Below are 24,679 nucleotides of genomic sequence, written 5' to 3'. Positions count from 1 at the left end.
CGGGCTCCAAGGGCAGGTGAGCATCTCAGGCAGCCACAGCATGCTCCTCACGTGGTCCCAGGGTCCTCCTGGGTCCTGGAAAGGGGACACGGGCCCTCTGCTCAGTGGGAGGAGGGTCACGGGGGAGGGAGAGGCTGCCGGCTGGTGCATCGCTTTTGACATCGAGTGGCCACTGTGCCGGTGCGCCCGGCTGGCTCGGCCCTTGGCTGCCTGCAGCCCTTCACGGAGCACCTTGTTCACCACGCGCTGCCGCAGAGGAAGGGAACGTTGTTCCCTCTTGTCATTCTCAGACCCAGTGACAAGGTCCAAACACAGGTCCCTCTTTGTTTTCTAATTAGAAATATTAAGGAGCAAGTAAGCTGAAACTTAGTTAAATGAAGGTAAACTTAGTTTGAAGTTAATGAAAACACAGTCAGTGTGAGTTCTGGACCAGGGGTTCCCGCAGGAACATCGAGGGCGTCCCGTCTTTGTAGGGACCACATGTGGGGTGGATGGACCTGCCTCTGGATTAGACTGTGTTCCAGATTCACACGGCTGTGAGTAGGGGGCGCACACGGGTTCAGAGAGGGCACGTGTCCTTGCAGCTCGGGGGCCTGGGACCCTCATGCTGAGGTGCTGGCCAGCACAGCAGAGGCGCCCCAGGTCCTTTGTCTTATCCTGGGCACCCATCGCTCCCTGAGAGCCACGTTTGCACATGTGAGATTTGCACACGTGGCTTTCATGCCTAAGGAAAACATGGGGCGAACATCTGCCCGGGAGACATGGAGGTGTGTTGGTATTGGTAGCTTCAGTTGTTGATTTTGTTTTTTCGTAAGAAAAGGGAGGAAAAGTCACGAATTCCATGTTGAGTGTCAGAGGGGCTTTGTGGGTCTGTTGAAAGGAATACGACCTGGGGTCTTTGCTCACCTTGCCCGGAGATGTGCTCACGTCGCGTACATTTTGTCTGCAGACCGGATGGTGCGCCGGCCCCGTGGGTCAGGGTGGATCCTCACCAGATCTGAAATGTCATGGTTTCTTTTCTAGAATATCACTTTTCTGATTCCCGGTTTCTACGACTACATGGAGCTCGCATATGACAGTTCCTTACCACGGCCAAACCTGACCAACTGCTTGGACGTTGGCAACCAGAGTGAGCCTGGGGAGAGTGCTGTGGACCCCCACCAGGGCTGGGACCCGGCCGGCGAGGCCAAGGGTCGGCCCAGCCTCTTCCTCCCAGGTGCGTCCGTGGCTGCCCAGCCACACACAGCTCTACACCTCAGAGGGAGGGGGCACGGGCGTGCTGGGCGGGACGGAGAGTGTAAGCGAGTGGCCGCCGGGCATTCGTGGAGACCCTGTCTGTCGTGGGCCTTCTGTGTTCCCAGGGGATGGGACGTGTCGTGAGTCTGACAGCCGTGAGCATAGAGAGGGTCCCGGGGGTAGCTTGTTGGTGGTGTTTTACGAGTAGATCTGTGGAGCCTCACGTAGCCTACGACAGTGTTAATGTAGCCTATCGCGTTAACCCCTAAGTTAAGTAGTTCTAGGCCTGTTTGCTCGTTGTGTTTCTCCTCTGTACTTTTAGTTTAGCGTTTAGTGTTATTTCAGCAAATATCCCAAGTCCCCAAGACGTGAACATCTTAGGTGCCGTGGTGTGTGAGGACGGGCCGGGAGCACGGCTCCCGCCCTGGCAGGGCTCCTCTCTGGCTTCGGGGCACCAGGAGCAGGGACCACAGGGCACGATACCGCCCGGCAGCCTCCTCAGTGCTCACCTTTCCGTTGACAAGGAGCGAGGAGCAGCTGCGCCCCGTTCTGCTCCCAGCCCACAGGGCCCCACTCTGCAAGTACCCGCTCCCTCACTGCCCGCTGACAGGGTGCGGTCCTCACGTTCCCTGGTCTCTGACGTCCCGTGGGAGGGGACACCGGAAATGAAACGAGAGGGCTGCTGGGGAGCAGCAGGTGTCAGGCGGCCGCATGTGTCCAGGGCTCCGTGGCCCTCTTGGAGGGTGGCGTGGTAGTGATGCCGTGCGCACGGGGCAGGCTCGGGGTGCCTTGGAACACGTTGTCCCCGTGCTGCCGCCTGTGGCCCGACTTGCTGTCTGAGCGCTCACATACGGGGGTTTAACACAGTCACCAAGGGAGTGGAGGGGCCACGTGGGAGCCGTTGTGTCGTGGGGCAGCGCTCTGTGTTCTGGGCGCTGAACCCCAGCGGGGGTTTCTGCAGCGCGTGGCTCGGACCCGAGGCTGGGAGTGGGGCGTGTGCCCTGAGGGTTGCTTTCCAGGCACTGGAGGTGACCTCGTAGCATTTTGTTTCACAAGGTGCTTTGTCGGGCTGCTGGCTCTGCTGGGGTCTCCACTGTTCCCACGCCGGCTTCCTCCGTCGCATCTGCGTTCTGTCTACACAGACGGCCCTTTTTCAGTTTCTTTTCTCCGTCGCTAGTTCCGAGTCTTCCCTTTCCCACCGTTCCACCGTCTCTCCCGTGTGTGTGTCTAACGCACGTTCTCTGTGGAAGGTCAGGGGGCGGGGGTCGCTTCTGCCCCTCTCCCTGTGCCTCCTCAGGATGAACTCTCGGAAGTGGCATTTCTGGGCACGTGGGGATGCTTGCTTTTTCTGGCTGTCGTCCGAATGTCCACTGGAAAGATGGTGCCGGCCCGTCCACTTCCACCGCCGGGGGCCGGGCTTCTTCCCCACAGCCCCGATCCAGACTGCCATTTACGGGGACAGCCCGCCTGCTCCCACCCCCCCTGCTGTGTGCTCGGCCCTGTGTGGGTGGACAGGCACCGGGCCGGGGAGCTGGTGGGGAGGCTGTGACACGCAAGTATAGGCTTGACGCGTAGGTGACCAGCCCTCAGGAGGAAGAGCGAGGCAGGGGGAGGACGTACAGTCTCAGGGTCCGTGGGCCTGGGAGGGACCCTTGGGACGGTGGCTTTTGGTGAAGCACCGAAGGAGGCAGGAGTGGCGTTCCAGGGACGGGGGCCAGAGGCCCTGGGCGGAGGGTCAGGAGGCGGGCCGCAGGGCCGTGGGGGGTCACAGTACGGATTTGGGCTTTTACCTGGAGTCAGAGCAGAGCCCTCGGGGGGCTCTCGGCAGATGGAGGGACGCGCTGCAGCCCCGGGGGGTGGTGGTGGTGGGATCCTGCCGGCTGAGGACAGGGCCTGGGACACTGCAGCAGGGAGAGTGGGGGCCGCTGGCCCCGATTGGGCACCTGCGGAGTGGCGAGGGGGTGGCCCGGGACACGCTGCGGACGTAGGCTCGCCACGGCTTCCGAGATCAGGTCGGGGCCCCCCCTGCTCACGAGTCCCGTGGGGGGAGACTCGGTCAGCAGGTGGGAAACGGTCTGTTCTGTTGCTGCCAGATTCCAGGGTTGACGGCTCGCTTGTCGGAGACCATGAGCTGCCACGAGGCGAGACCCTAGAGGTAGCGGGAAGCCGAGAAGCCTTCGCAGGGACCGGGGGCCAGGCAGACCCCGGAGGCCACCTCCCTCCTGCCCTCCCGCCTCCGCCTGTTCCGCGGTGAGTCCCCTGGAGGTGGGGTGGGGCGGCGGTAGGCGGGCGCGGTCGAGGAGCGTGCTGCGGGGAGACAGGTGCCCGCAGCAGCGGTGGCGGCGCTAGCTCCTGGCCACCGAGTGCTTGCTCCAGTCCGCTGTTGGGCGTGGTCCCTGGCGTGGTCCCTGGCGTGGTCCCCGGTGGTGGCCTTGAGACCCAGCCCCGTTGTGTGGGTGGGGTTCCAGGGAGTTAACATAGCAGGATTTCCTCATTTAAAAAACCATTTGTAGGGGCGCCTGGGTGGCGCAGTCGGTTAAGCGTCCGACTTCAGCCAGGTCACGATCTCACGGTCCTTGAGTTCGAGCCCCGCGTCAGGCTCGCATCAGGCTCTGGGCTGATGGCTCGGAGCCTGGAGCCTGTTTCCGATTCTGTGTCTCCCTCTCTCTCTGCCCCTCCCCCGTTCATGCTCTGTCTCTCTCTGTCCCAAAAATAAATAAACGTTGAAAAAAAAAAAATTAAAAAAAAAAATAAAAAACCATTTGCATCTGCTCTCTTTTAAATAACGAAATACTGTATGTAGAGTGGTCAAGTCCACGTTAGAACACGTGGAAAATGTAGAAAGGCAGAGAGAAATTCACCGGTCGCCCCTGCTTAGATCGTGGTCCCACGGTACACAGCGTTTTGGAGTTTCTTAACTAGTTTTCTCCCCGCGGGAGCCGCCGTCAGCTGTTGGGGCTGCCCCGCCACGTCCCTGTCCTCGGAGCGGGGCACCTTCCTAGCGTGTCCTCCGCGTCCGCGGGTGCTCGTGGGCAGCCGCTCTTGCCCCTGTGGCACAGACCGGGTCACCCCGTGCGTGTTGTCCTGGACGTGTGTGTGTGAGACGTGCGCGTCCGAGCCCTTTCCACGCGTCACCTCCCGTGGAGCTCTGCGGTTTCGCTGCTTTCCTGCCGTTGGCTTGGATTCCCTGGCTTTCCGCTACTTCACTCTGGGGTCCGCTTTGGATGGTCTCTGTGCCACGTGCCCATCTGTGGACGGGGGGACCCTCCCCCGGCGGGGCCGCCTGAGGCGTGATCCCCTGGCCCCAGGGGTGGTCGCTGCTACAAGCCGCTGGGCTCCCGGCCTGCGAGTCCCGGGGTGGGGGACCCTGGCAGTGGCTCTCATCTGCTCTGCCCCAAGCTCCCGTCTGGGCCCCGCACGCTCCATTTTCTGGGACGAGGTTGTGCGACAAGCAAGTCCCACCAGATGAGCCGCTTCCGACGCTTCTCTCGGGTTGGACGTGCTGAGCTCAAGTTGTAGTGCTAGACCGACGTCCCTCCTAGAGGCCCTGTAGGTGTGCTTGTCCTTGTCACTGCCCCTGGCTTGCTTGCTTGCTTGCTTGCTTGCTTCCTTCCTTCCTTCCTTCCTTCCTTCCTTTCTTCCTTCCTTCCTTCTCTTCTTCCTTCCCTCCCTCCCTCCCTCCCTCCCTCCCTCCCTCCCTCCCTCCTTCCTTCCCTCCCTCCCTCCCTCCTTCCCTTCTTCCCTCCCTCCCTCCTTCCTTCCCTCCCTCCCTCCCTCCCTCCTTCCTTCCCTCCCTCCCTCCTTCCTTCCCTCCCTCCCTCCCTCCTTCCTTCCCTCCCTCCCTCCTTCCTTCCCTCCCTCCCTCCTTCCCCCTTCCCTCTTTCCATCCCTCCTTCCTTCACTCCCTCCCTCCTACCCTCCTTCTGCCCGCCCTCCTTCCTTCCTTCCCTCCTTTCTTCACTCCTTCCCTCCTTTCTTCACTCCTTCCTCCCTCCCTCCCTCCTTCCTCCGTCCCTCCCTCCCTCACTCCCTCCTTCCTTCCCTCCTTCTCTCCTTCCTTCCTTCCTCCCTCCCTTTTTCCTCCCTCCCTCCTTCCCTCCTTCCCTCCCTCCTTCCCTCCCTCCTTCTCTCCCTCCTTCCCTCCTTCCTCCCTCCCTCCTTCCTTCACTCCTTCCCTCCTTTCTTCACTCCTTCCTCCCTCCCTCCCTCCCTTCTTCCTCTCTCCCTCCTTCCTTCCCTCCCTCCTTCCTTCCTCCCTTCCTTCCTCCCTCCTTTCTCCCTCTCTCCCTCCTTCCCTCCTTCCCTCCTTCCCTCCTTCCTCCCTCCCTTCCTCCTTCCCTCCTCCCTCCCTCCCTTCCTCCCTCCCTCCCTTCCTCCTTCCTTTTCTCCTTCCTTCCTCCCTCCCTCCTTCCTTCCCTCCTTCCTTCACTCCTTCTTTCCTTTCTTCACTCATTCCTCCCTCCCTCCCTCCCTCCTTTCTTCCCTCCTTCCCTCCCTCCCTCCTTCCCCCCTTTCTCCTTCCCTCTCTCCTTCCCTCCTTCCCTCCCTCCTTTACTCCCTCCTTCCTCCCTTCCTCCCTCCCTTCCCTCCCTCCCTCCTTCCTTCCTTCCTTCCTTCCTTCCTTCCTTCCTTCCTTCCCTCCTTCCTTCCCTCCTTCCTTCCCTCCTTCCTTCCTTCCTTTCACTCCTTTCTTCCTTCCTTCCTCTCTCCCTCCCTCCTTTCCTCCCTCCCATACTCCTTCCCTTGCTCCCTCCTTCATTCACTCCTTCATCGCTCCCTCAGTCACTCATCACTCACTCCATAAATAAGCATCGCAAAAGACTTGAAGGATCATCCCTAAGAAATACTTTGTAGCAGAAAATGGGCTAAATCAGCAAACACGGTGAGACTGGGAAGTGGGAAGGCAGGTTTGCAGCATGACTTTGGGAGTGTTCGGTGCCGGGGACCAAGGGTCGTGCCTGCTCCTCATTCTCCCAGCTCTCCCAGGAGCCCCGGAGGCAGGTGCTAACCCAACCAAGTGGATTGTTGTGTTGGAGACCAGCCTGTGACCCTGCGTGAGCCACCCGGAGGCACCGGTGCGGGCCCTGCCGTGTGCCAGCTGGGGCAGCGGGGTGGAGGGGAGGTGGGAGGGGGACGGGAGCCTCTCTGTACTTAAAGGCTCCCCCGGAAGCCTCCTTGTCACTTCCTCAGTTTACCCTGGCTGGAATGCAGTGACACTATGAAACCTGGCTGCCGGGAGCTGTGGTGGTGGACGCGGGTACAGTGCTGCCCCTGGCCTCGCCCCGCGTGCCCACATGGGAGGGTGCCCCACCCTGCCCTGGGGCCTGACCCCGCGTGCCCTCCGAGGGTGCCCGCACTGCTTGGAAAGGGGATTGAGACCTTCTGCCTCCTTTTTGGACCTTGCAGAGGACGTGCCGATTCCTGGGGGCCAGCTCCAGGCTGGTCTCTTGACCTGGGTGAATGGACAGAGATAGAGAGATACAGCCAGAGACGCAGATGATTTTTGCGTGGCCTCTACACACCCTTGCCCGTGCCCTCGTTTTCCCCAGAAAACTGCTGCTGTTCCCAGAACCCCACTCACGGTTCCCTCCTCTGTGGGACCTGCCCTTTTCTGTTGGTTCCTTCCTAACCTGTGCCTCTTTACAAACCTCTGTGGTGACGCTTGCCAGATCACCGGCGCACACGCCCCAGCGAGGCCGGCCACGGCCACCTTCTGTGCGTCTTGGTGCTGGCGTCAGGCTTCGGCTGGCCCCGGGCAGGAGCTCAGCGTCATCTGTCACGTGGGGCCACAGTGGCCAGGCCAGCTGTGGGGGCGGGGGTCCTCACCTGGGGCCTTTGGCTCTGTGATCGCCCCCCTGCCTGGAGGCGGCCCCTCCCTCGGTGGCCTCCATGCGAAGTTCCTGGGCTTGTGTCCCAGCTCTTCCCACCCCTGTGAGGCCCTGCTCTCACGGCCCCTCCTTGTGCCAGCCTCTCAGAGCTGTCTGTCTTTGGCTGTGACATCTGATAGCATTTGTAGCCGATCACAGGTCAACATCGTACAGGGCTGCACGGCTACAGGGAGGCTCCCTCCCTGCGAAGCGACGATGCTGACCGGAGCCCTGAACGTAGGGTCCTGGGTGTTCAGGGCTGTCTTTGCTAAATCGTTGTTAAATGAGGATTTATCTAGAGAATACATGAGCTGCTCATAGCTTATGGTGGTGACTGCTTTATACTTGTCTTTAATAGAGGAGGATCCGTGTGGTCTTTACTTTTGGTTCTTCTGTGGCTCTTAAGTAATTACATCATCCGTGTTACAATCCTCAGAGGGGAAAACATCCCAGAAGGAAGCCTGCCAGCCCAGGAATGGTCATCGCCCAAGGACCAGCAGAACATCCCAGAAGGATGCCCACCATCCCAGGAACAGTCATTGCCTGAGGACCGGCGGAACATCCCAGAAGGATGCTCACCATCCCAGGAACAGTCATTGTCTGAGGGCCAGTGGAACATCCCAGGAGGATGCCCACCATCCCAGGAACAGTCACTGCCTGAGGACCAGCAGAAGATCCCAGAAGGATGCCCACCATCCCAGGAACAGTCATTGCCTGAGGACCGGCGGAACATCCCAGAAGGATGCCCACCATCCCAGGAATACTCATTGCCTGAGGACCAGCGGAACATCCCAGAAGGATGCCCACCATGCCAGGAAAAGTCCTTGCCTGAGGACCAGCGAAACATCCCAGAAGGAAGCTCACTAGCCTTCAGTAAGTGGTTATTTCCTGAGGGCCAGCAGCAGAACACTCCAGAAGGAAGCCTGGCAGCCCTCAGAGAAAAGTCATTGTCCAAGGACCAGCAGAACACCCTGGAAAGAAGCCCGACAACCCAGGAGTACTCATTGTCCAAGGACCAGCGGAACCTCCCAGAAGGATGCCCGCCAGCGCATAGCCAGTGGTCCTTACCCGAGGCCCAGCAGGACACTGTCTTGGAGAAGGAGGAGCGTGCAGCCCCAGAGAGCCTCATACGGGACCTTGAGGGAAAAAGTGGGTCTGGCCCCAGGGACACGTGGACGTTTGCTTCACGTGAAGACTCTGAAGGCCCGGCTCCAGCAGAGGGTGGGAGCAGAAACCCTGGGGTGTGTGGCCCGCACCAGGAGGCACAGCTGGAGGGGGCAGGTGTGAGCAGTGCCGGTGGTTCAAACCATCGGGCTGGTTCTGTCATGCCCGTGCCCCATGCTGCAGGCCAGCCGGCGGGACAGCGCCTCCTGCCGTGCTACCCCAGGTATGGGGGTGAGCAGAACACGCAGCCCGGAAGCCCCCCCAGGGCAGCGCCACCCTCATTCTGGAAGCCTGTGCTAGATGAGCCGTGGGCAGGGGAGAGTGACCGAGATGAGCTGCAGACTTGCCTAATTAAGGAGCAGCTGTCCAAGTGGAGCGTCGTGGGGCCACCGGGCGTCTCTTACACAGAGCACCCCCTATTCTCTGCCCCTGTGTCGCTGTGTGACCCGGGAGGTGGAGGCCCGCGCAGCCGTGTGGGCAGCTCCGCGGCTTACTACGCACTGGCCACAGACCTCCCCGGGGTCCTGGATGCAGTGCAGGCCCGGGAGGCCGATGGGAATTCATTTTCCTGGAATCTCAAGGAACTCTTTTTCAGTGAACGGACAGACCGAATGTTCTCGAACCGTTCCTGTACCACGTTGGAGCTTGTGGAGATGGCCTCTCCTTCGCTGGCGGGCTCTGACGCAGACCTGAGTGGTCCGCACGGGCCCGGGTCACAAATTCTGGACGACAGAGAGCTGTTGCTCCTGACGGGCACCTGCTTGCATCTTGGTGAAGTTCAGCCTCGCGAGAGCTGTCTGGGGCGCGGCCCAGCCGAGCCCTCTGAGACCCGTGTGGTGTCCTCAGGACCCTACAAAGTGAGTGGCAGAGAGAACCCAACCTGCGTCCTTCCCACGCCGGGAGCTGGCTCCGTGGAGGTGTGCCCGTTGGAGGAGCCCAGGCTGAGCTTCCAGGTCACCTCCACGCCTGTGAAAGGGGATAGCCCGGCGATGCCCGGGGCCCCTCCGCAGCATGAGATCCAGGAGGGCACCTATTCCGGCAGCTGTTACCACCGAGACGGCTCGTGGCTGAGTATGTGGCGGGCGGCTGCTGTGGGAGCACAGCGTGGCTGGTGCAGGGACTTCCTCGTCCCAGAGTCTGACGTGGCTGCACCCCCTGAATAGTTTGGGCAGAAATGATGCGCTAAAGGATCTGCAGTGAGAGCTTATCTCTTGAAAAGTAGGGTGACGAGTGCACGTGCTAGGGAAGGGTGGAGCCTGCGGTCCCTTCCTGGGAGCTGCTCCGTGCACCAGGGGATGGGTTCTGCCGGCCCCGACCTCCATGGTCACCCTGGGCAGCGAGGTGCTCTGTGGCCCCGCGTGTGCCACTGGGGCTCTGGCGCCTGACGCGCTGTGCGCTAGGAGGCAATGTTCTTGTCGGGCCCCTTCACTTGCCCCTGGGAGTCGATTATGTTCGTGATTTCTTAGCACATTATCTCCTGATTTCTTAGCAGATCCACATCTTTTTCACCAGTTGTTTCCTTACTGCTGGCTTCACAGTGTCGATTACTAAGGCTTTTTCCCTAACCTTAAAAAGGTTCTACAAGAAATATGTGTTATCTGTAGATGTACTAGAAAACACAAACAAAAAGAAAATAAAGCCACCTGTAAATGCCTCCCCCAAGATGACCCCGTTTGTTTTGGCGTGTACCTTGGAGGCCGTGCAAAAATGCACAGACGTGTATCCAAACCATGTGGGCTTTGTACGTACGCGCACGTGTGGTTGCAGGAACCGCCATAGGCACGTACGCGTTCCACTGAGGCCGCTCACATTCCTGGCAGCTGTCTCCAGGCTTCCCCCGTCCTCCGAGTGTGGGTGCCCCTGCCCGCCCCGCCCGGTGCACGGTGGAGCTGTCGTGGTGACCCTCCCTCCCCTCCAGGTGTGCAGTTTGAGGTGAAGCGGGTGGAGCTCCAGGGCTCCGCGACCCTGTTCTGCTGCTGGCTCGTGAAAGACCTGCTACGCAGCCACCGGGACTCGGCCGCGCGGACCCGCCTGCTCCTGGCCAGCCTGCCCAGCTCCAGCCACTCCATGTGCGAGCTTTCTGGACCCAGCACAGGGGAGGTGGGTGTCTGCGGTCAGCTCCCACCTTGCACCCGCCGCGTGGTGTGGGAACCGGTGCTGCCCGGCTTTTCTCTCTTTCTCTCTGCTTCCTCTGCGACGGGAGGGAGGTCCAGTTGTGCCTTTTTGGGCCTATCTTCTAAGTTCGTGGGTAAGTTGGAAGCCAGATGTGGAATCTTAGACCTGAGTTTGCCCCGTGTGCAGGGCGGGGTATAAACACGCTCGGGTGTGTGTGCCCATCTGGGCTAACCGGGAGGGCACTTCTCAGGCCAGATACCCCCAGGACACGGGAGGAGGGGGGACAGGGGACCGGATGACGCGAGCCTGCCTGCTGCTGGTCACACGTGGCCCCTCGGGCGTCCCATTTCATTCACAGATGCTCAGGAGCAAGCCCTGGTTTGAGGAGCCTCCGACGGCTCTGGAGGTGGAGGGGCTGGCCGCCTGCGAGGGCGCGTACTCCCGCAAGTACAGCACGCTGAGCCCACTGGGCAGCGGGGCCTTCGGCTTCGTGTGGACCGCGGTGGACAGAGAGGAGAATAAGGAGGTACTGTGGCTCCTGGGCCGTGCGCAGCAACGGGGCCGCTCCGGTGCGTCCGTGGCCTCAGTGCCGTGGCACGGGGCAGGAGGCGTCCTCCGTGGAAAGCACTGAGCACACCGGCTGGCCCGGAGGGCACCCGAGGCAGCGCACACATTCCCCCCTTGGCAATCCTGCCCGCCGCTTCGGGGCCATGTGGGCTTCTCGAGTGCCTCTCCCTCGGGGGCTGATGTCTATTGATTTTCAGGTTGGGACACGCCAGGCTTCCTTCTGTGGTCTCAGTGGGCGTGGCCATTCTTACTTATTCCTCGTCCACCTGAGCCGAGGCCTCGCTGCCCCTCCTCCCACATCCTGTTGAGACTGCGGGTGTAGCTGCCCAGCGTTTTGTGATTTGAGGGAATCGACATGGTGACTGTACTGCCTGTCCCTGTGAACACCGTGACACTGCCCAGGTGTCCCCGTGCCACCTACTGGTTTCTGGGAGACTGTGTACTCGGGGTCCTTTGACCTGTTGGCTGTTACCAGCACGTGTTGGGGTTGACACATTGTGTGTCTGTGCGAGACCCTTGCAGTCCTGACGTGTTTTCGTGGGTCCCCCAGAGCTCCAGGTGAGCAGCTCAGGAGCAGGCAGCCGCTTGCTGCGTCCCTGCCATCGCAGCCGCTCCGTTCCCTTCTCGATGGATCCTTCTGGGGAGGGTGTTTCATTTGTTTGCAGCTCGCTGAGACTTGGCTTGAAGAACGAGTGCTGAGTTCTGTCTGGTAGTGAGTGGCTGACACGATCACACCCTTGGTTTCTCTGGTCAGTAACACCGATCAGCTTGTGTTTTCCAGAATCAGCCCTTGGTTCTGTTACAATATTCTCTTATCGTATTGCTGAATTTGGCTTGCTGATAGTGCTACTTGGGATTCTTTTTCATTTATATTCCATCCATGAGTTTTCCCTCTCTTCTGACATCAGCGTGACGCGAGGCCTGTGGAGTTAGCGCTTTCGTGTCAGCGCGGTGTCTGTCCGCCTGTTCAGACCTGCATGTTTCTTTCAGCCGCATGCTGTGGTTTTCCGTGTGCAAATCCGTGTGCAGGTGACGTGCAGCTGCGTCTGCTCGCTCGGCCATCCTAGTTCTTGTGTTTGCCCTCTCTCGTCTTTGCGAGACTTGCCAAAGAAGTGTCTGTTTTGTTAACCAGATATTTGTTTTGTTTTCTTTGAACTTGTCTTCTTGTACCTTCTGGGAGTTAATTGTGCTGTATTTCTAGCTTATCGGATTGGAGGTGTCTCGTGGAGCCATTACTGAGTGACAAGGCCCCTGCAGAGCGGTTGGTGGTGGCGCGGGCCGCTCTTGCCACCTGTGTTTGCAGGGGCTTCATTGTCTAGTCCTTGTGAGGCGGGTCTCGCTCTTGGTTGGGTCGGCGACCCGACAGACCACAGGGCTTTCTTTGGACCGCTCTGCCTAAAGGAAGAGGAAAGAAGCTGCCGAGAGTCCTTCTCTTGGTTTGAAAAGAAACACATGAGTAGTTTCACCTTTCAGAACACAGATGTCAGCCTAAATATTACTAGGCCAGCAAACGATGAAGGAAAGCAGCCAATCAGAAAACAGCCCTGCACGGGTGAGGTGCCCGTTCGAGGGCCAAGCGCTGCTCTGCAGTCTCAGTCCACGGGACAGGATGGGAGGACTGCCATCCCTACACAGTGACTCTTGTGACCCAGGACCTGCGGTGTCTCTCCGCGTGTTCAGACCAGCATGTTTCTTTCAGCCGCATGCCGTGGTTTTCCATGTGCAAATCCTGTCCTCCTTTTCTTAAATTGGTGTCATTTCTATATCCAGTCTCTTCTCTTTCTTGTGCCTAGTTTTCTTTTGCTGGAATGTGCGTTACTAATTTCCTAGGAAGGACACTTTGAGTTCTTACATGTTTTCTGATTTGTTTCCCTTCCATTTCAGTGGCAATGCGCCCTCCCTATTCCTCTCCGAACGTGTGAGCCCACGTCTGCTGTCATCTAGCATTTATTTGAAGAGCCATCTGATGTTTTTCCTTTCTGATTTTTTTAATTTACTTAAAAATTCTCTTTGAAGTTTACTTATTTTGAGAGAGAGAGAAAGAGCACGTGAGCGAGCAGGAGAGGGGCAGAGAGAGAGGGAGAGAGAATCCCAAGCAGGCTCCGTGCTGGAGCCTGTCAGCACAGAGCCCGACAGCACAGAGCCCGACGTGGGGCTTGAACTTAGATCATGGCCTGAGCTGAAACCAAGAGTCAGGTGCTTAACGGAGCTACCCAGGCGCCCCCGGAATTTTTTCTTTTGATCTTTGGACTTCATACGTTTCACCAGGATGTATTTCTGCGTGTGTGTGTGTGCGTGTGCACGCGTGCATGTGTGTTGTTTATTCTTGCTTGATGCTTGGTGAGACTTTGATCTAAATGTGTAAAGCTTTCTTTACCTTAAGAGAATGTATTCTTTTGTTCTGTTAATTCTTTCTTTTCCTTCTTTCTCGCTCTGTACTTTCCCCTGAACCCCTTCTCAGGTGTGTGTTGCAGCCCGTGGCAGCAGGCTTCCTGCTGGTTTGCTCGAACCCTGTGGTGGGACGGCCACAGCCTCTGCGTGCTCCCCCACCCCCGCTGGCCGTGCCCCTGGGTGCACAGGGCTTCAGCCTTGCTTCCCTCATTTTCTTGCCTTCCCTCACGTGTCTCCTCCAGCCTATCGAATCACGGGGCCCTCTCTCCACAGGATCCTTAGGATCTGACCACTTGTCACCACTGATGGCCAGCACTAACCCATCACCTTTTCCTCGAGGTCACGTGAGGGCTGACCGGGTGCTCCACGTGCTCCTTGCTGTTCCTCCTGCCTCTGCGTGTTCCTCTCCCGCTCGCTGCCCCTCCGGCGGGTCCCCTCAGCTGTCCCTTCTCGGGGAGCCTCCCTACCTGCTTCCCTGCTCGCCCGGTGCACTGGGCACGCTGTGTGTTGGCCGTGCCCCCCGCAGCCGATGAGCCGGTGGGGTGGGGCTCGGGGGCCATCTTGTGGGGTCTCCTGCCGGCCGTCTCTGCTCTCCGCTTGGCCCCTCGGCCACGCGCCCGGCCCTCACCGGCACAGTGCTCGTCTCCTCCCCGTGACCTTTGCCATCGTCCTGGGCAGTGATGCTGTTTCTCTTGTGTTGGCCTGTGTCCGTCAGGCTTGCTGGACTCCACTGGGCTCCAGCTGATGTGAGTGGTGGCCTTTGTGTTCCCAGTCCTCAGGCCTCCTCGTTCGTCTCCTGGGTCAGGGCACCTGTCCTCACTTGAGAAATGGGGGTGCTGGGGCCTCTGAGGGGTACCTGCTGCAAGGTCTCTGGCCCAGGCTGTGGCTCCTCAGCTCCTGGCCCCTCCATCATGTCCTCGCATCCACTTTAAGTGGGCAGGTGTCCTCAGCCCTGCTGGCCAGCTGCTGGTGTGCCTGTGTGTTCCTCGTGCCAGGCGGGGGTCACTACTAGGTTCCTCTCTCCCGTCCCTGGATTCAGGGGAGGTACGCGTGGAGGTTACCCTCCCCTGCACTGCGATGCAGCAGTGGGCACCAGGCTTGAGGGGACGCAGAGGCACGCTGGCGGTCACTTCTCCCCTCTGTCTTCCTTGCAGGTGGTGGTGAAGTTTATTAAGAAGGAGAAGGTGTTGGAGGATTGTTGGATTGAGGATCCCAAACTTGGAAAAGTTACTTTGGAGATTGCGATTCTGTCCAGGGTGGAGCACGCCAACATCATCAAGGTGGAGTGCTGTTTCTCACTTAGCGGTGTCCCGACATTGCTTGTGGGAGAAGCTCTTAAATACGTGGTCTTGAAGGTGTCTCGGCAGGCCCAGACCTGACTTTGTGTTTTTGCAGGTGGTGGATGTATTTGAAAACCAAGAGTTCTTTCAGCTGGTGATGGAGAAGCACGGCTCCGGCCTGGACCTCTTTGCGTTCATCGACCGCCACCCCGGCCTAGACGAGCCCCTGGCGAGCTACATCTTCCGACAGGTGAGCAGGCTGGCGCCGTGCTGGGGAGGTGACGGGCTTGGGCACGGGGCTCTGAGGCCGCGCAGATGTGGCTTCACACGCACTTCTCTCACAAGCTGGGGTCTAGCCTTTAGATTTTGGATTTGACGGAGTAAGATACATAATAAGATATACATTGGAGGCCAGATGCCGTCCTGGACCATTCGGAGATGGAAGCTTATTTATATTCCTACAGCACCCATGCCAATTGCAAACTTAGCCAGAAATATTCCTACAGTACCCATGCCAATTGCAAAACTTGGCCAGCAAGGCTTTTGGATTAAGGTTTGAGGCCTGCGCCTCTGATCTGAATCCTCGTCTCCCAGCAGGAAAGCATTGCTAATCTGTGCAGCAGGGATCATGATAGTGCTGGCGCGGGAAGGCTAAGAGGGTTAGATCAGAGCCTCTAAGGCACTTGTGCGGCACGGTGTCCCGCACATTGTAAATGCTCGATAAATAGTAGCTGTCCAGTCAGTTAAAGTAATCAGTAAAGGTTGAGATTCTAGCAATCTCATTTTACAGTATTTGTCTTGGTCTCTTTATATCTGTTTATGTATTGATCTTGTCCGTTTATTCTTTTATTGGAATAGGAGACTGATCAGCGAAATAGAAAGGCATGCTGGGAGATTGAGAGGTTGGGGAGGGGGTGGAGAGGAGACAGTAATTCTTGTTTTGAGGAGACGGTGGTGATTTCATTTTAGACTGTTCCAAGCACCCTGGAAAGAGTGGAGAAATAATCTGGAAGGCCGGGGGCAGAGGGGAGTGAACAAGTCCCAGGTTTGCTCTCTGATTGTTTCCTGGTGATGACTTAATTTCTCATGACAGCTTCCATAAATTGACATTTTGTACCCAGAGCTATAAAATCCCAGAAGCTATTGGATTTCTGAAATTAACTTTCTCAGGCACCTACTTATAAATTTCAGGCATCATGATTCTGCTCAAAGACCGTCGTCCCCTTTTTCCCTCTTCCTGTTTTGCAAGATTACATACCCATCTACCTTAACGCATAGCGAAGATTTGTTTTTGAGATCTTCATGGCAGGCAGTCCTATGACAACAGGAGTCACTTGTTAATAGCTGGTGTCTCTCAGTTGTTAATTCTGGGGCAACTGACATAGGTAAATATAGTGTCCTCTACTTTATAATTTTTCAAGAAGTATCTATAGCCCTTCTGTAAATTTACATGTGTAAGTGCTACATATGTATGTGCGTATGGATTCATGATTTTATAGAGAAATACCATTATATATTAGCGTAGGTATGTAGAGTGCCAGTTATCAGTGAATTGCTTCTCAGTTCCAAATCCACCAAGGGCCCACTCAGCGGCCAGCTCTCCTATGCAGCGAAGGGGAGGGAGGACCTACAGTATATTGTCACAACCGTACCCTTTCAGAGCGGGAACTATTGCATGAGGCCTGTTGGAATGAAGCCCACTTCCAGTGGACTTACTTTACGTCTGCCTCCGTGAGAGCCCCACGCAGTGTGGCTGATGCTCGGTGCTGCTCTCTGAGAAGCTGCTAGAGCCCAGAAGTAGGACTTTGGAGACTTGGCCTCCACTCCCAGCTCTGCCCCCATGCACTGCATGAACTCTGGGCAGGGTCCTTTCCTTCCCCGTGAACCGACGGTGTCAGACTCCGTCTTTCTCCAGGGCCCCCTCCCGTTGAACGCCCAGACCACCCTCAGTAAGGTGCCCACCGTGCGTCTTTGTAGCTTCTGCTTGTGGTCTGTCTTTCCTCCTGAGATTGTCACGATGTGTATTGAGGGGTGAGTGAATGTCTGCTGGGAAGGCTTCTCCGCGTGGCGAGAACTTGAGAATCAGTGTTTGTCTGGTGGGGGCACAAAGTGTCAGCTACACAAGATGACTAAGTCCTGTTTCATAGCTAATAATACTGTAGTGCAGGCTCAGAAATTGGCTTAGTGTAGATCTTATGTTGAGTGTCCTTATCACAAATAATAATAATGAAATTTTATTTTTTTCATTTATTTTTTTTAACTTTTTTTTAACGTTTTTATATTTTATTTTTGAGAGCCTGAGAAACAGAGCATGAGTGGGGGAGGGGCAGAGAGAGAAGGAGACACAGAATCAGAAGCAGGCTCCAGGCTCTGAGCTGTCAGCACAGAGCCCGATGCAGGGCTCGAGCTCATGAGCCGTGAGATCATGACCTGAGCCGAAGTCAGATGCTCAACTGACTGAGCTACCCAGGCGCCTGCTTTTTAATTTTTTTTAACATTTATTTTTGAGAGAGAGAGAGAACAGAGCACAACTGGGGGAGGGGCAGAGAGAGAGAGACACACACACAGTATCTGAAGCAGGCTCCAGGTTCTGAGCTGTCAGCGCAGAGTCCGATGTGGGGCTCGAACTCATGAACTGTGAGATCATGACCTGAGCCGAAGTCGGACGCTTAACCAGCTGAGCCACCCAGGCGCTCCGAAATTTTAAAGAAGAATCAGGTGCTGGTGCTCCTGCCAGCGGTGGGACAGGCCGGCCACGCCAAGCACCCCACCTGGACCTGCTTTGCCTATGCTGAGCTGGGCGGCGTCTGCAGCATCCAGCCTTCTTTCTTGTCACCCACGCGTGATAAACCAGACAATAGGCTCTTAGCTTCGTTACTGTTTCTTTCTTTGCGGTTAATCCTTATTTTAAATGCATGTTTTACTTGACTTGCTTTTTTAAAAAGTCCCTGTGGCCCCCATTGCAGCTGGTGTCGGCAGTGGCCTACCTGCGCTCCAAGAGCATCATTCACCGGGACATCAAGGACGAGAACATCGTGATTGCGGAGGACTTTACCATCAAGCTGATCGACTTCGGCTCGGCTGCCTACCTGGAGAAGGGCAGGCTGTTTCACACGTTCTGTGGGACCATCGAGTACTGTGCGCCCGAGGTGCTCCTGGGAAACCCGTACGTACGAGCTGCACGGCAGCTGGGCCTTGCGCCTTCCGTCGGGGCCCTGCCACCCGCGGGAGTTTAGGTGGGAAACTGTTTCAGTTTGTGCCTCTTGGTGACAGGGCCGCCGACTCATTATGAGCGTTTTGTTGTCTGTGGGCAGGCAGGCAAAGTAAGGCTGGTTACGGGATGCTGGGCGGTGGCTGCAGGATCTGTTGTGGTCTTTTCTCAACTTGTGTGTAGGTCTGGAGTTTTAGAAAACATGAAAGATCAAGATAAGCATAAGAATGAAGAGGGTCTCTCCTCAGTTGGGTTTATTCCTTGTGACAACAGGAATAACAGCTATTCTAGTAACCACTGTTGGGGATCGAGCAATGGGATGTACTGGTGCAGAGGACCGAGTGGCCTGGGGCCTGGCCAGGCCTCCTGCTCCTGCCCCGGAGCCTGCGGGCCACAGGGGGCTCCAGCCAGTGCTCACTAAGCCCTTCCCCTGTCATCCGGCACACTCAGAGCCACCAGACCAGAGGGAAGATTGAAGGGGGATAGTCTAAGAGGGCCTTGGAGTTTCTCTGAAGATGTAATTTGAGCACCTGGTGCCCCCAAGCGTGCTCTTGGCTGCTGTCTTGTCCTGTGGTGGCCACCAGGTCGTCAGAGTTGTAGCGGGGGGCTGCACGTCCTGTCCGTGGGATCACGGCATGCGCTCTATGGTTTGTCTGCCCCCCACCCCACCCCCTGCACCCGGGCTGGGAAGCTCCCACAGGGAAGCACAGGGTGGTGCCGCACCTCAGTGCCCGCCCGAGGGCGATCCCGCCTTCTCCGGGAGCCCCGGCCCTGCACCGTCCCTGCGCCCTCCTCTCTGGCCTGCGGGCGCTCTCCTGCATGCTCCCCCGTCTCACCTCACCAGGGGTTTGCTGAGCTCTGATTCTCGATCCCGTCCTCAGGGACTCTGCTTCCTTCCTCATTGTCTCTGTATCCTTCTCCGCCAAACCGGCCCGCCACTGGGTTTTAGACGTAGACTTTTATTGCTTATGCAGTGTCTGTGGCAGCTTTCACGCTGCTGTGGCAGAGTGTCGTGCTGGTGACAGAGGCTGGGTGGCCCACAAGCCGAAAACGTTTGTGTTTGGCCCTTTACGGAAAAAGTTCGCTGTCACCTGTGGTACCCTGTTGGACTTTTGTCTTCAGTCTCCAGTATTCTTGAAATCTTTCTTTGCAAAACAACACAAAACAAAAAGTGTCGAACCTGCTTTCCTCGCTCTGGCTTGTGCAGTCTCTCACCCCGCACTTGCCTGAGGTCTGTCCTCCCAGCACCTGTCAGCGTCCAGGGCCCCCCCAGCTCGCTCTCCGGCGCCCTGACGTCCTGGACCCTCTTACCGCTCACCAGTGTCTCTCAGCCACGTTGTGTGACTGACTCCGTCTCTGTTCTCGGACCGCCCCCGAGTGCCAGACCCCCGTGACCATGCGGCTCTGGGGCCAGCTCGGCGGCAGCTCCCCACCTTCTGTGTCACGTGGAGGTGCTGCTTCTCGGGCCAGCTGTGGGGCTTAGGGCAGGGTCCCATAAAATGCCTGGCGGAGTGTTGGCATCTCACAGGTGCCCACGAGTGGAAGCCAGGTTAGGACCTTACGATGATGAAACATGGCGACAAAGCACTATCCCTGTTCCACCCCCTCCCCCCCTGCCCCCTCCTCTGGGTCGCTGCTGTTACCTTGGCCCTCCTCCTGCTCCCGTGCAGCTTAGAGCCTCTATTCTGCTGTGCCTTCTCTGCACCTCCTCCAGGAAGCCCTCCCATCAGGAGGTGCTCCACCCTCACATGCCGCACACCCTCCCGTTTGGCAGTGGGCATCTCTCAGCTGCCTGAGCACGAAGGTTTGCTTTTCTCTCCCTCCTCAGCGCGCGGCTGGAGCCGGAGTTGAGGGCGTAGTTGAGGAGGGCTGCAGGACGCGCCGGGGGCGTCCTGTGGCTCTGGGCTGAGCCCGGGCGTGCCCCGAACGTGGCCGCCACCTCCTTGCAGGTACAAGGGGCCGGAGCTGGAGATGTGGTCACTGGGGGTCACGCTGTACACGCTGATCTTTGAGGAGAACCCTTTCTGCGAGCTGGAGGAGACCATGGAGGCCGTGATCCACCCGCCATACCTGGTGTCAGAAGGTGAGCCTGCGCTGCAGGTGCCGCGGAGACGGCTCAGTCCCCTGCCTCGGGCACAGCGCCCCTTTGTCCGTGCTGACAACCTCATTGCTCTTTCTGTGCCTCTAATGCCGATGTGGACAGAAGGGTAACGTGACCATGACTAAACCGTTATGATAACATTATGTGCAGGAGAATCCCCCTTGGGTCCCGGGGGACCCGCTTCTGAGACAGACGCTAGCAGCCTGAGAACCTGGCTGTGGCAGTGACTGTAAGGTCAGCACTGGGGTCAGACATTCATCACTTGGGGGCAGTGGTGGGACTCGGTCCCCTAGCAGCTGTTGGGAAGCCTGCGGGTTTCTGTCGCACCTCCGGCTCCTGTCGGGGCCACGGGGGGGAGGGGGTTGTGTGCATTTGGAGGAAGGACCAGTGGGCTCAGTGGCCTGGAAATGACTTCCTGTGCCTGGAGTCAGCCCCTTTGGCACCCCAAGCGGAGGAGCCCCAGGGAGGGGGCTGGTAAGAGTTTCACGGGCACTGCTGGCCCGTGGGCTCCGGGGTCCCTTCCAGGCTTGGCGTCCTGTGACTCTACGGCACTCGTTTATCCTTACAAGTGGCGGGGTGACAAGCATGAACATCTCGTGCACGGAGTCCGTTTGGAACCAGCTTGGGGTCCAGCCTAACTCCGCTTGGGTTGGAAGCCAGTGTCAGCACCGCCACGAAAACACGCCACGGATTGGGGCTTACACGACAGACAGACATCCATTTCTGTCTGGAGGCTGAGAGGCCAAGATCAGGGTGCCCGCGGATTCGGTTCCCAATGAGAGAGAGTGCCCACACGCCACGCTCGGTCTCTCTTCTTGCGAGGACACTAACCCTATCACCGGGCTGCACACTCAAATGAAAGACGTCATATAACACCCCCCGCCCCCGTCACCTCCCGAGGGCGCCACCTCCTGACACTGTCCCAGTGGGAGACAGGGATGGGGGGAGGTGTGGGGACACTGAGTCCCTAACAGCCTGGAGGAGGATCTTTAGAGCTTTGCTGAAGTCCCGGATTCCCACGAACCACGCCGCTCGCAGCACATTCTGTTCCACCCACAGCGCCTATTCCACACACTCACCAGGTTCTCACGATACCCTCTGGGATGGTGAGGCCCAGAGTAGCCCTGGTTGAGGGGACCCCATGTTCTTACAGGAAATGGGGCCCAAATCCAGACCCAAGGCTGGGGCTCTTCCCAGAGCCTGTGCTTCCTTTGGGGGGGGGGGGAGACAACGCAGGGCTTGCTCTGGCCACGTCCCTCTCCTCTTGTCCCACAAACCCTGTGTCGTTCAAAGCTCTGCACAGCCAGAGCCCCAAGAACAGGTCGAGTTTACGAAGCTCCGCACATTGGTTAGGTGAGCGAGGCGGGACCCTGAGCTCCATGCTTCCATTTCAGAGGGACAAGCGTCTCCTGCAGCCTGTCTGGGGCGTAGCTGGGCCCGTGTGCCAGGGACCCCAGGTTCTTGTCAGAAATGGAGGTTCCAGGGCTCAGAGGTGCTCCTGGCAGGCACACCCAGGACCTGTAGTTTTGAGACATATTCTACTTGAGCCTGGCCTGGATCCACCCACAAGCGTGGGGTGGGTCTCTCTGTCCCCAGATCTCATGAACCTCGTGTCTGGGCTGCTGCAGCCTATCCCCGAGCAGCGCACCACCTTGGAGAAGCTGGTGACAGACCCCTGGGTGACACAGCCTGTGAACCTTGCTGACTACACCTGGGATGAGGTGTGTCGAGTGAACAAGCCAGGTGAGAGGCATGGCCGGTGTGCCAGGAAGGCAAGGAGGTTCCCCAGGCTGCCTTCCTGGGTCTGAGGAGGATGATCCCTTCTCCATGCTGTCCTGGACACAAATGTCAGGCCTTGTAGCTGGTTTGTCACCTGTGGAGAAAGTGGAGCTTGATTCTGTTCCAGAGGCCCCTGAACACCACCGGGGCCTTAGAAGGTGGGTGAGCACCCAGGGGAGGCCCTGACAAGGAGGCGCCCACAGAAGGATTGGGGGCAAAAGGCTGGTGGTGGCCTGAGCCAGCTAAAGGAAAGGGTAAGGCTGCAGATGGTGGGAGTGGGATGCTCTGAGGGGACCCAGGAGCCCTGGCTCTTCAGATAAGGCTTCTGGCTGCAGAGCTGGGCAGCAGCCAGCGCGTCTGGTCACCAGTGCTCAAAGCGGGTGGACCAAGCTGGAGCTGGCGGCCCCCGGCCTAGAATCCGTGCAGCAGCTCGGCAGGGGCCGGGACTCGGGCAGTGCCAGGCCCGTTCTGAAGGCCCCTGATGTCTCTGCGGCTAGGGATTCTCCCAGCGAGAAGCAAGTGTCTTAGAATCTTGTGTGAATGATACAATGTCTTCTTCTTTCTTCAGAAAGTGGAGGTCTGTCGGCGCTGAGTCTGGAGATGGAGAGCAGGTGCGCGAGGGAAGTGGCCCCAGAGCCATGCGGGGCCTTGTGCCCTAGGGGCGGCCCCTGCTGAGCGGACACCAGCTCCCTGCTCCTCTGTATCACTCTGGGGGACTGAATTGTTTTCGGGCCTCTTCCATTCAGAGAAAGTAAACTCTCAAGAACTAGGCCCAGTTCACGTTCTAAAAGCTCACATGCAAAATGCTAAAAGCTCTCTAGCATTAAAAAAATGCTAGAACAAAAGCCAGTGATGCTGTAAGATTTTAGGTTTATAAATAGACTTGGAATTCACTTTTGTCATGACCTTGGGAAAGCGTTCTAATGCCGGGTTGAGTTTGTACTGTTAAAGGGCTTTCACTTGTGGACTTCGGAAAGGCATAAAGTTTTTTAGTCTTTTTGCTTTTGTATATACACATGTGTTTTTGTCTCCTCTGACTGGACAAGTGCCCATCGGATGTGTGGAGTTTGTAGAACTGGTTAGCAACTGACCAGACTATTTCATTAACTTATTTTCTTGAACATTTTCCAAATTAAAGCAATTTTGTAGTAAACAATTATCCTGACTTGGACTGTCTGAATTCTTCCACAACGCCAGTGTGGGAAGCGTTTCCTTTCCTTATTTTTATGTCTGTGCACACCCACTTGCTACAGCTGGAGAGGGGCTCAGCCTCTGTCAGTTTGGGGCTGCCTCCCCCGGGTGAGCCGGGAGCCCTGCAGCTTGCTCAGTCTAAGGAGGCCGGATGGGCACTGATGCTCAAGCACTTCTTTCTCCCCTCCACCCCCCCCCCCCCAGCACTGCAGCCCACCTGGGCCCTGCTGTCCACCCAGACGCCCTGCCAGCACTCCCCAGACAGCCTGCGTCCAGCCCAGGCCCCACCTTGGCCGGGGCGTCCAGTCTGTCTTACTTCCCATCCGGTTCACATGCCGGGATGTCTCTCACACACTCCGATGGCTCCGACCCATCCCCCTTCGGAGCGGAATCCAGATGCTCACGGAGCACGTGAAAAGCAGCCTTTCTTTTTTATCTGTGTTGGAGGGGAGGGAGTGGTTGGGAGTAAGAGGGAACTCTTTCATTCTTCTCTTTGCTAAGATGGTGAGAAGAAAACAAAAAACCCCGAGGCCTCCCCCCCCACCCTTTTTCCAGCACGTCACCCCTTTCTGCAGGTTGACGGTTCCTCTGCCTTGTCCTCCGGAAGATGCTCAGTCACACAGCTTTGGTGAAGCCCTGGGCTCATTAGGGAGCACCCAACTGTCTTCCAGTATCTTGGGACACCCAGAGAGCAGTGGTTCGTTCTCAACTGTGGGGATATGGGATATTGCTATCCCCTTCCTTTACAAAGTGCTGCCTGAGTCCCTGCTGTCACCAGAGACTGACAGGGGGAGGGGGACACACCCTCCTCCATCAAGGACCACAAAGGCCTGGTTTTTAGGTGTGTATTTTTTTTAAAGTGTGTAATAAAAAGTGATGTTTACTCTTCTGAGTTTGAATGAGTTTCTTGATAACTCTTTTCCAGAGTGAAAAAAAACCCCACGTTTTTCCTTGTAGTAGATATGATACTTATAACACGTAAGAGGTTACAGAATGTTCTTTTCAGACCCGGGTGCAATGGACTAAGAGGGTAAAGTCCTAGCTCTCCAAGGACTGTTACTTCTGAGGAATAATAAAACTCATCCTTCTGGATGGCAGTAGGAGGTCTGACGTTTTGAGAGCGTTCTTTGCAGAGAGAGGCTGAGGCTGAGACAGGCTGGCAGATCTTTCTCTCTGTGTTCCCGGTGCGATTCCAGAGAGCGGCATTTTCAGAGGACTGAAGATGCTGTTGGCTTCCTAGAGCGAGGCCTGCATCTCGGCCACGACTTTATCTCTCCAGCCGGATTACCTGTTGGGGCTCGGTGACTGATTCCCTCCAGGGAGTGGCGGCAGCACACGGGGATTTTCTTAGGCTTTGGGTGTAAAAGCATTACTTTATCCTGAGAGGCCGACACTTGGGTAGTTTTGCAAGAAAACTGGAGTAAAAAAAACAAACAAGAAAAACAACCAATGCTTTGGTTCTACACAGATTACAACCTTCTCTTTTGACAACGTCCTTCGTCACATGACCTGTGGCGGCGCCCAGCCCAGTGCCGGGCACGGAGCAGGTGCTCCAAGCCCTTCTCAGTCCAGAAGCCAGTGCTAGATAAAAAAAGAGGAAGCTCGTACAAACGAAGGTTCGGGGCTCGGGAGGGCGGAGGATGCTCTGAAAGACACCGGGGCTCCGTGTCCGCACGACCGGGCGTCCCCGCTAGAGGAGGGCAGGCCGGGGGACTGGGAACCTTCGCGGCGGAACGCGCCTCTCGCGCGCCCGCGCTTGCCGGGGGAGGGCGGAAGG

At 57.5% G+C, this 24,679-nt stretch overlaps 1 protein-coding gene across 5 annotated transcripts in view; it reads left to right on the top strand.

Moving 5' to 3' along the window:
* The window catches only part of PASK (PAS domain containing serine/threonine kinase), a 41,278-nt gene extending 18,408 nt beyond the window's left edge, over positions 1–22,870 (top strand). For 3 of the 5 annotated variants that reach the window (XM_086720175.1, XM_086720174.1, XM_086720177.1), the window contains exons 9-19: positions 1,024–1,216; positions 3,330–3,486; positions 7,540–9,338; positions 10,186–10,367; positions 10,741–10,908; positions 14,495–14,620; positions 14,736–14,870; positions 17,587–17,786; positions 19,781–19,914; positions 21,529–21,675; positions 22,280–22,870. In XM_086720175.1, the coding sequence (XP_086576301.1) occupies positions 1,024–1,216; positions 3,330–3,486; positions 7,540–9,338; positions 10,186–10,367; positions 10,741–10,908; positions 14,495–14,620; positions 14,736–14,870; positions 17,587–17,786; positions 19,781–19,914; positions 21,529–21,675; positions 22,280–22,386 (3,348 nt within the window). In that variant the 3' untranslated portion in view covers positions 22,387–22,870. Of the gene's footprint in view, positions 1–1,023; positions 1,217–3,329; positions 3,487–7,539; positions 9,339–10,185; positions 10,368–10,740; positions 10,909–14,494; positions 14,621–14,735; positions 14,871–17,586; positions 17,791–19,780; positions 19,915–21,528; positions 21,676–22,279 lie in introns of those variants that run through there. The other 2 variants (XR_015255673.1, XM_086720176.1) reach the window with 2 other exon arrangements.
* The last annotated feature ends 1,809 nt before the right edge of the window (positions 22,871–24,679 follow it).

This window comes from Puma concolor, chromosome C1 (assembly GCF_028749965.1).
Source record: "Puma concolor isolate L17-30 chromosome C1, mPumCon1.1.hap2, whole genome shotgun sequence".
Lineage (NCBI taxonomy): Eukaryota > Metazoa > Chordata > Mammalia > Carnivora > Felidae > Puma > Puma concolor.
Note: the sequence above shows the minus strand (reverse complement) of the source record. Positions and strands in the feature narration are given on the sequence as shown.